Below are 9,672 nucleotides of genomic sequence, written 5' to 3'. Positions count from 1 at the left end.
AATCTTGAGATGATATATTTGTTGCTCATTTCTAACGTAGAGGTTTGAGTCAGTGGTGTCAAGCCGATTTTTTTCAGGGGTCACATAGAGAACAATTTGATCTCAAGTAGACCAAAGATGTGAATAATAGCCTTAAAATATATAAATAAGTAGAACTCTAATCAAATTGATTTGTTTTAGTGCAGTAAAGTATGAATGTGTCGTTAAGAAGTTCACATTTAATGTACTGTCATTTTTCAACAAATGACAAACCTGAAATTTTAATAAAAGAACAGTAATTTAAAGGAGGTTCAGTGTTCACCGTGTACTTTACAGCTCAGATCATAGTGGATTTATTGTTACACTCTTTAACATCTTTAATGTTTCTATATATGTGTGGTGTATCTGAGTTCAAATGTATCTTGTTAATTTTGAAATCAGAGCATTTTTTTCTCTGATGTGAGTCCAGTTCACTTCCATTAATATACCAGACTCCATCAAATAATTTTTTTAACATTAGTTGACTGTATGACATTTAATTTATAGACTAATAATTCCATGTACACTCTTCTTTTTTTAATCCTTGACTGACAATCAGTTGGCTTTATTCTAATTATTCTTTCAGAAAACATGTTCTCTGCTTGCAGACCAGAGCTGATGAATGATGGTCCCAGAGTGCATCAGTCATCTTTGTGTTTTTCCTTTTTCAACTACGTGAACCTAATGCAAGCATCGTCACCAGCCTGATCATTGAAACCACACATACCGGAGCTGATGGAAATTTAAACCTTGTAGGACGGTGGCCCTCCAGGATCAAAATACTACATCTCTAATCTCAATACAACTGCATCTAAGGGTACACTTGACTAGTTTTTGGACATTTCTAACCAGTAGTTCATCTTTTCTAACTTTCAAATGGGAAAATTACTAGTTGAACACCGACTACAGCACGAGGACCGAGGGCCGCTTCAGGGAGCAATATAAACAAACTTATTAGACTCAGAGAATTCAGCCAACGGGAAGCATTTAAAAAGAAACTTCCACACTTGGCTGCATTTCTTTTGCCCGTGTGAATGTTTGCTACTCAATATTCCAATTTACCACTTCTGTCCAAGCGTTATTTTGGCAGATGTCTACTCTCAAATGCAGCAAGGAAACATTACTACAAACAGAAAAGTGTAAATAAATGAGTGCTGCAGGAAAGGCAAACTAATGTTATCCAATAGTCTTGAAAAAAAAGTATGTATGTTATGTCTTATTTTATGTCAATTACCTACTTAGTAGCACATGTGCAGTATGTAGCAAAAGATGTGCTGAAGAGGAAGCAACGAGTTCACAGCTTTGGAGGAGATCATTGCATCTGTTCATTGGTACCTTCCTCTACAGAGCATCTGGGTGGAGAAATATGTAACAAATATGTGGTTTGATGGAATCACGGAGGTGGGAGCCTCTTCACTGCAGGTGCAAAATGCAGCAATGTACTGTGGCGAGAGTGAAAAATGTGAGAATAAAGTGGAAAAGTTGATCATGACAGGATCATCTTTCAGCTCCCTGCTTTCAGTAGAAGTCAGTGTGTGGCTTGTCACAGGACCGCCTTGGAAATGGACTTTCATTTTGATTTAATTGTGTATTAAAGTAATTCCTATGAATTATAGGGATATATAGGGATAAAATAAATACTTTTCAGACTGCTGCACCTCTCTGTGTGGAGTTTGCATGTTCTCCCTGCCCTGAGGAACTTCAGCTTCTTTCGACAATGACAGGACATGTGTATTGGAAAATTGATGGACTGGCGACCTGTGGACAGCCCAGCATGCCCAGGCTGACAGCTGTCGACAAGCTCGTCCTTGTTTGATGTCGCCTCACACTTCGATTCCTGTGTTGCAGTTACACAAATCAATCACAGTGACAGGGAGGCATCAGGCTGGCGCTCATCAGGCTTCACCATGATCGCAAAAAAATGTGCTGTCACATAGAGATGTATTACCACACACACACACGCACACACACACACACACACACACACACACACACACACACACACACACACTGAAGGGATGCGGACTACTGCATTAATAGCAAAACCCTGATCGTTCTCAGAGAGAGCAAACATGAAAACATCTGTTATGAAGGATAATTAATCTTCGGACCAATCTTCTGTGAGGTGTCTTTCTAATTATTACTGGTCTGAACAGAGAAGCTATGCTGTGCAAACAGTAACAACAGATAAAGTGCAACATGGTGAAATTATAATTAAAAGTTGAAAGTTTCTGATTAGGAGATCAGAGCTAAATTGAAAAACAAAACAGGGACATTCTCTGAAGGATGTGCTCAACTGAGGCCACATCTCTCTCTAGTGGTGAGGGTTAGAAATCACACTATAATGCATTCGTCGTTTTTTTAAATAAAGTGGAAAACTAACAGATTTCTTTTCATTAAAAAACTAGTAATATTTGAAATATATGAACTAATATTTGTGCATGTGCACTTTTTTTCAAATAACATTAGCAATACACCTATAATGGGCTCTGAAATACCTGCTTTGCCTCACCTGTACCAGAGATTTTCTTTTTCAAACCGATTCTGAGAAAGATTGTGGTTTTCATGCTTGACATTATGCACTTTTATCTTTGATGCAGTGGACGCACCCAGGCAGATAAATCATAACATTTATCAAAGGGTCAGTCCTGTTTACCCACAACATGTTTATTTACTGTTGGCTGATCAACTTCGCCTGTTTCTACTTAACATACGGAAGAATGTTAAGGTGCTAGATGCTCTTAACAGAAGTATTCTCTCTCTCTCTCTCTCTCTCTCTCTCTCTCTCTCTCTCTCTCTCTCTCTCTCTCTCTCTCTCTCTCTCTCTCTGTTTTTTTAATGCCTTGTAAATCTAACAGAATTATTGATTCTTGGTTTTCTGTTCACATCTAAACTGATCTGAACAATTAAGTCTATGAGTGCAAAGAGACTTCATGAATATAATGATATTTTTATTTTATTGCATCATCTGGAGTGATTATAATAGTAAATATTAATTCCTTAAGCTTAATTTCAGAGTTTATTTCATGCTATTCTGGTATGTATAACTTGACTACATAACTATGTGAAGGATTTCATCGTAGTTATTCTTGGTGGTCATTTATATTAATCCTTTTTATGAGTAGGTATCTGACAACTTGAACCTGACACCATAATGTATTTCATTTTTATGTGAACGTGAGTCGATGATCAACAGCATTGTGGGGATTTGCCTCCCTCTAGTGGCCACAAACTCCAACTACAACATCAAATCGTTCCTAAATTCCGAAATACGTCAATATTTATTTTACAGATGAATGATAAACAGTGGTGATCAGATTATTAATAAAATGCAATGTTTTTATTGTTTTTCTACACCAGAAATCACTGTATAATAATATTTCATAGGGTATGAAGTGCATGAAGGTGGCAGTGTGCAGCCAGCAGCCTGCAGCTGCACGGACGCGTCCTGTGTTTTTATAGGAATCTAACTACATCCTGGAGCAAGACACCGCCTGAATGGCAGCCAGAATACAGAACATTAAGGAGAATAATCCCTTCCCACGGCACAGCGGTTAGCTGATTATCAGTTTTTTTTTTTTCTGAAAGGATGTCTGCGTCTGAAAATGCTGAGTCACATGAAGGTATGTGGAGGATTTACCCTCTTTACTTGTGATCACATCTTCTGCCTTAAGATTTAAAATGAATCGTCATACTACTCTAAATAAAACCAAATTTTATTTAAAATCTTGATTTTTCCAATTTACTGTCTATTATATTACAGCAGTCTGATTAATAATAGATGTTCTGTGACTGCATGCAGTGAGTGAAGGATGCCCCCCCTCTGCAGAAGCTGGACCCCTGAGGATTGTTCTGCTGGGCAGGACCGGGACAGGCAGATCCTCCTCAGGCAACACCATCCTGGGCCGCTCCGCCTTCTGGGTGGAAGTGTCCCCCTGTTCCGTAACAAGAAGGTGCAAGAGACAGAATGGGACCGTCGACGGACGCAGCATCTCTGTCACCGACACCCCGGGGTTCCTCCACACTCAGATGTCCCCTCAGGAGCTGATGGACGAGGTGGGAGAGGCTGTTGCTTTGTCCAATCCGGGGCCGCACGTCTTCCTGGTGACCCTGCAGCCCGGTAGGTTTACCCAGGAGGAGAGGGAGGCCCTGGGGTGGATCAAGGCCCGGTTCGGGCCTGGAGCCGCCAGCTTCACCATGGTGCTGTTCACCTGGGCGGACCAGCTGCAGGGTAAAAGCATCGAGGACTTCCTGGAGGAGAGTCCTGAGCTGTTTGAGTTCGTCAGCAGCTGCCAAGGAGGGTATCACACCTTCGACAACAGCAGCCAGGACAACGCAAAGGAACAAGTCCGGCAGCTCCTCAAGAAGGTGGACAAACTGGTGAGAGACAATGAGGGCAACTGCTACAGCAGTGAGATGCTGAGGGAAGCTGAGAGTGCTCTGAAGGAGGCCCGAGAGAAGATCCTGGAAGAAGACGAGGGCAGGTTCTTTCACAAGGAGCCTGAGGGCAAAGAAGACTTGACCTCTGATTCAGAAAGGAGGAGGAAAGAGGATGAGGAGGAGAGGAGGAGGGCGGAGAAGCTGTTCTGGTGCGAGCTGGTGACGGCGCTGGGGAAAGGGGCCGCAGAGGGGGCCGGGATCCTGGGGAAGGACAAAGGGAAGGGCAAAGCAGTGAAGAAGGTGAAGGTGGTGGAGAAGGCGGCGGCCCTGGCAGCATCGCCGCTCTCCATCACTTCAGCCGCCAAAGCGGTGGGAGGAGCCGTGAGGGAAGGAAGCAAGGTGCTGTTTAAACACAGGAAGACTTTCCTGCATTGAGAGACGGGAGGCAGGCCTGACAACAGCACTGGTCGATCATTACATTTAGAAATGTATGTATTTGGCTGTTTAAAGATATTTTCACAAGTGATTGCAGCTGGATTGTTTAGAACAGGCTTTTTAACTCTGGTCCTCGAGGCCCAGTGTCCTGGATGCTTTACCTCTCTCCCAGTTGGAACACACCTGATTACAATGAGAACTAATTACTGGGCTTCTTTACAAGCAGCCCAGTAATTAGCTCTCATTGCAATCAGGTGTGTTCCAACTGGGAGAGAGGTAAAACATCCCACTGGGCCTCAAGGACCAGGGTTAAGAAACCCTGGTTTAGAACATCATGTCTCTTTATATTTTTGAAGCTGATCTCTGCAGTCATCTGTACAACCACCAGCCATGATTAAAGCCACAATTCACTGCTGGACACTTCTCAGCATCTTTTACTTTGTGCTGTTGTGAATTTTCTGATTTTTTTTTTTTTTAGTGACACCGGATGACGCATTTCTCTGCAAAGTGCTGAACAAAAATCTTGTTTTCTTCATGAGGCTGATAAATTCAATGCATAAATTACCAGGGATTACCAGAAATTATTTAGTTTACAATGAAAATATAAAAAGATGTATTGAAAAATAAGACTTACCAGCAACACTGTCCTGTTTTTAATGTCTTTATCATTGCATTTCCTGAATCCTAGGGGAAAGGCCATGGCTGTGTGTGTGTGTGTGTGTAAAGGTAAACATCCCTGTGTCTCTCATGTGATATGACAGCAGAAAGGAAAGAACCACACCTTCTGATTTGAAAGAATTCACTGTATAATAAAGTCATAAAAAACTGCAATTCATCTTGCCGTGACTAATACATTTTTATGTGACAAAAAGATTAGTCTGTTAAAGAATTCCAACAAACGCAAATATTCCCATTTTTATACCCGACTCTACAGGACAGTTCAGTTAAGATACTAACTTAAGAAAGACAAACCATTTGATAAACATTGCAGCAGCTTCCTGTTCAGGCTTTGGCTTCATGGGACATAAACAATAGTATTTTTAGCCCTTTTTTTTTTTTTTAAATCACCCATTAAGATATTGGAACTAAAACACAAAAAGGCAATAAGGAAACGGAAATGCACAAAAGTAACACACTTGGGAGTGAAACAGTTTGCATAAACAGTGGAGTCAGAAAGACTTTCTCATTTTTCAATAGAAGTGAACATGAACAAGTCTTCTTGAACATAATCTTACAAGTTACATCGAATTTCAGGAAGAGTTCAAGCTCAAAATGGGCCATCAAGTTGCAAAAGAATCTCAATGAAAACTGATATCAAAGCTTAACTTTGAGTTAAAAAAAACAGTTTTGAAGAGAGAGAGACGAAAAAGAAGACACTTTAAACATATATACTCTGGTATTGGTCAAGACGTGGTAGTGTTTGAATGACGTGTAACAAAACTGATGTGAAACTGTTCAGTCCTACAGCTGTGTGGACGTTAAAGCTACATACGATCTACCTGAGTGCTGAAGTGCACAAAAGACGTTTCTTCTTCTTTTTTTTTTTCAGGGTTCATCATTCTTGACAGTTGGAATCAAAACGGTTAATTGAAGACTCTCCAGAGAAACAGTGACTCCCTGCTCTTGAACTGAAAACTATGGACGGATTCCATCGTGTTTTTTGAATTTTAGCTTCTTGTGATCATCAGCGACACATTTCCATCTCAAAGGAAGAAAACCAAACTAAATCAAACACACGGTGTATATATACACACACTCGCAAACATACAGATTCGCATACAAAGTACCAATCAGACAGAAAATCAATCCCACCGAGCTGCGGCAGGCACAGATGGGTGGCCTGCTTTTTCAAACAGGCATTGGCAGGGACATCTTCCCTTTCCCTCGAAGCACTGCAGGGACAGAAGAACGAAAACAAAGTCAGCATGAGATTTTGGATTTCTCCGAGTCAGTCATCCCCCTCGGCGGTGCCGAAACTCCCCAGCTCCAACACACCTGATTTCCTCATCAGCTGCTTGTTTTCCGCAGAGCTAATTAACACACTGATCAGGTCTGGGTGTGTTGAAGTGGAGCGAACGTCTAAAATTAGACACCTCCGCAGTCACCAAACCTGATTCAGCTTCACATTCCAGCCATGAACTAAGAAGAGGGAAATTCTGACTCCAAAAATACATTAAAAAAAAAAATAAAAAATAAAGTAAAATTCTGCACTTCTCAATAGGAAATGGGAAAACTTCTAACAGAACATTATGTAAAGGTTTGGATGAACTTTGGTCAACTGTGCTGATGAAATGACTCGAAATACATCTCAGTTGTTTAGTCCAATAAACTTAGACTAATAATAGACTCATAAACTTCAACTGTAGGAAGGATTGACGTGATAAATTCAAAACAGAGCTGTGATATGTAGCAAATACACTACGGTGAAGTGACCATGGTCTGACTAGTTTAGTGTACAAGAATTAAGTAATCCCGACATCAAAAGCATCATTTCCTATAATATGAATACCAGCTTGTCATTTATTTGTGAAACTCACTCTTCTTTCCACGTGTACATTCTAAACTGGAACTTCTGAAATCAGAACTTTTGGAGTTCCCACCCACCACTATCAAACACGGACATGAAGAACACATAACCTCTTAAACTGAAAAGACAGGACCAATTATAGGTCGCTGTTTATTTTAGCCACACCAAAAACTCCAAATAAATCTAATTTCTTCCAGTGCACACCTAATGGCAAGATCACAGTTTTCACTTCCAAGTTCCACTCACCTCTTGTGACATAAAGGTAGAAGAAATCACAGTAAAAGATGGTCTGCACGACGCCCGACACCACTGCGATCTGGTCGAAGAAGCCCTCCGTGTGGTAGCGCCACACCCAGTTGGCGATGTAGAGGGCTCGGTAGAGGCCGAGGAAGAACAGGTAGTGGGTCGTGATGGACTCCGCCTCGCCCGTCTTGGTAATCATAAAAAGCTGCGGCATGATTGCCACCGACTCCAGAAATATAGAGAAGGTCCACAGGATCTGAGTGGAATCAGAGAAAATGAAGAAATAAACATGAGTTGTGAAGTACAAAGGTATCTAAGTGGGTAGCCTACGATGTTTTATTTACCTCCATGGGGGTGAAAGCATAGTTCTCCAGGAAGGAGAGCCCGATGACGGGCACCAGCAGGAACTCCACCCGGAACGTGTCGTTCTCCGAGTTGTGTGTGTTCTTAAACTTCATGTAGATCAGATACACGGTCGCATAGGACAGAGCCAGAAACACCACCTGAGAGCAGAAACAAAAATACTCACAGCTGGAAAAAATGCATGAATATGCTGTGAAACATGATCAGCAGGAAAGATTGTGTCACTCACAATGCAAAGGCATGCTCGCACCGTTAATTTCCAATTCAAACGTGGTTATAGAGAGTCTACCTCTGTTGTAGTGTTTTTTTTCTATAGATAACCACAATAAATGAGTAATGGACCTTAATTTAAGGCACCTAAAATCTATCCAACTCATATGCAGTTCATTCCTTGCTGTGTTTCCTGACTTTTCCAAATAATTTCAATTTTTTTTAGACAAAATTGAACTGTAATAACATATTATTACACCACAGTGGGTTATGGTCCAACTTATCTGTTGTTTGTTGCCATATCTCTGAACATATTGGAGCTTGAACACTGTTCAGTTCTTTTAAAACTAAATTCGATGACAAGGTTCCAGTTTCTCCAATTCTCAGAGTTCATCCATCAATGCTGAAGCAGTCTCACCTTCATCACTGTGTTGTAGGCAGAAATGAAGACTGTGAACAGGTCCAGGTACCTGGTGGTGAAGACGAGTGCAAACAGCACCTGTGACTTCCCAGAGATGCCTGGGATAAAGACACAAGACACAATTTAATAATTCATGATTTGTATTCACAAGCAGCTGATATCTGGACGCATCCGGACACTTTCTGGTCCAGGACAAAAGTAGTGGATCATGTTTTAGGAAATCTAAAGCAGGCAATGCTATGAAAAGGTGGAGCAGTCATCAGCTAACTTCATCAAACATTGCCACGTAGCTTGCACTTCTCCAGATACTCCTGTGCAAATATCTTGCACAATGTAGACATCAGCAATGTGTCCACTAAGACAGGGTTCCTGGTACTTTACTGCACAGCAGCAAACATGCATACAGCTGCAGGGAGCGTGTGGATTAAGTGCACTCAAACTGTGTGTGTGTGTGTGTGTGTGTTAGAGATGTGTGATCCTACCAGCGCAGGATTTGGACTTCCATATCTTCAGCAGCAGGATGATGATCGCCACCAAGTGTGACACGTCACCGGCCAGACGGAAGATATTCATGCTGTTTCTCTCCTTCTTCAGACGGCACAGTTAATGGAAGTGGCACCCCTCAGGCCTGGGACGTCCAGTGAACACCGGACAAGCGAAGAAACTCCAGATCAGGAGGAGAGGGCGATAAAATGAAAGAAAAGAGAGATATGCAGAAGCCGCGGGTCGCTTCGGAGGCGTCTTCCTGAGAAACGTGCAAACGGACGAGTTTCAGAATAAACTCAGCAGAAACGTCCAGGCGGCACAAGTAGCTCCGGAGGAGGTGACGTGGCTGACAGCTCGATAAGGTCTGACCAAAAAAAAAAAAAAAAAAAAATCAATGTGAAGTTATACACCATAAAAACAAACATACGTCCGCTTCCGGTCCGACGTTTTCAAAAGTAAAGACATCCGCTTCCGGTATAGCCTTGTCAAAGTAAAACGCCAACAGATCACTACAAATAAACCTTCAGAGTATAACCGGATGATGATGATAAATGAATTATATAGTTCATCATTTTTTTTTACATTACAG

General features: G+C 41.5%; 2 protein-coding genes across 2 annotated transcripts; one reads left to right on the top strand and one right to left on the bottom strand.

The window, feature by feature from the left end:
- The first annotated feature begins 3,607 nt into the window (after positions 1 to 3,607).
- LOC115387292 (GTPase IMAP family member 7) lies at positions 3,608 to 4,958 on the top strand. The gene is made up of 2 exons (XM_030089959.1): positions 3,608 to 3,641; positions 3,821 to 4,958. Exons 1-2 carry the CDS (start codon positions 3,608 to 3,610, stop codon positions 4,831 to 4,833), a joined length of 1,047 nt encoding a protein of 348 aa, XP_029945819.1. The 3' UTR covers positions 4,834 to 4,958.
- An 860-nt stretch (positions 4,959 to 5,818) lies between these two features.
- kdelr3 (KDEL endoplasmic reticulum protein retention receptor 3) lies at positions 5,819 to 9,466 on the bottom strand. Its single transcript, XM_030089165.1, has 5 exons — positions 9,080 to 9,466; positions 8,595 to 8,695; positions 7,948 to 8,106; positions 7,607 to 7,859; positions 5,819 to 6,725 (listed from the first exon to the last, which is right to left on the bottom strand). The coding sequence occupies exons 1-5, from the start codon at positions 9,168 to 9,170 to the stop codon at positions 6,682 to 6,684; spliced, it is 648 nt and encodes a 215-aa protein (XP_029945025.1). The 5' UTR covers positions 9,171 to 9,466; the 3' UTR covers positions 5,819 to 6,681.
- Between the last annotated feature and the right edge of the window lie 206 nt (positions 9,467 to 9,672).

Source organism: Salarias fasciatus, chromosome 4 (genome assembly GCF_902148845.1).
Source record: "Salarias fasciatus chromosome 4, fSalaFa1.1, whole genome shotgun sequence".
NCBI classification, from domain to species: domain Eukaryota; kingdom Metazoa; phylum Chordata; class Actinopteri; order Blenniiformes; family Blenniidae; genus Salarias; species Salarias fasciatus.
Note: the sequence above shows the minus strand (reverse complement) of the source record. Positions and strands in the feature narration are given on the sequence as shown.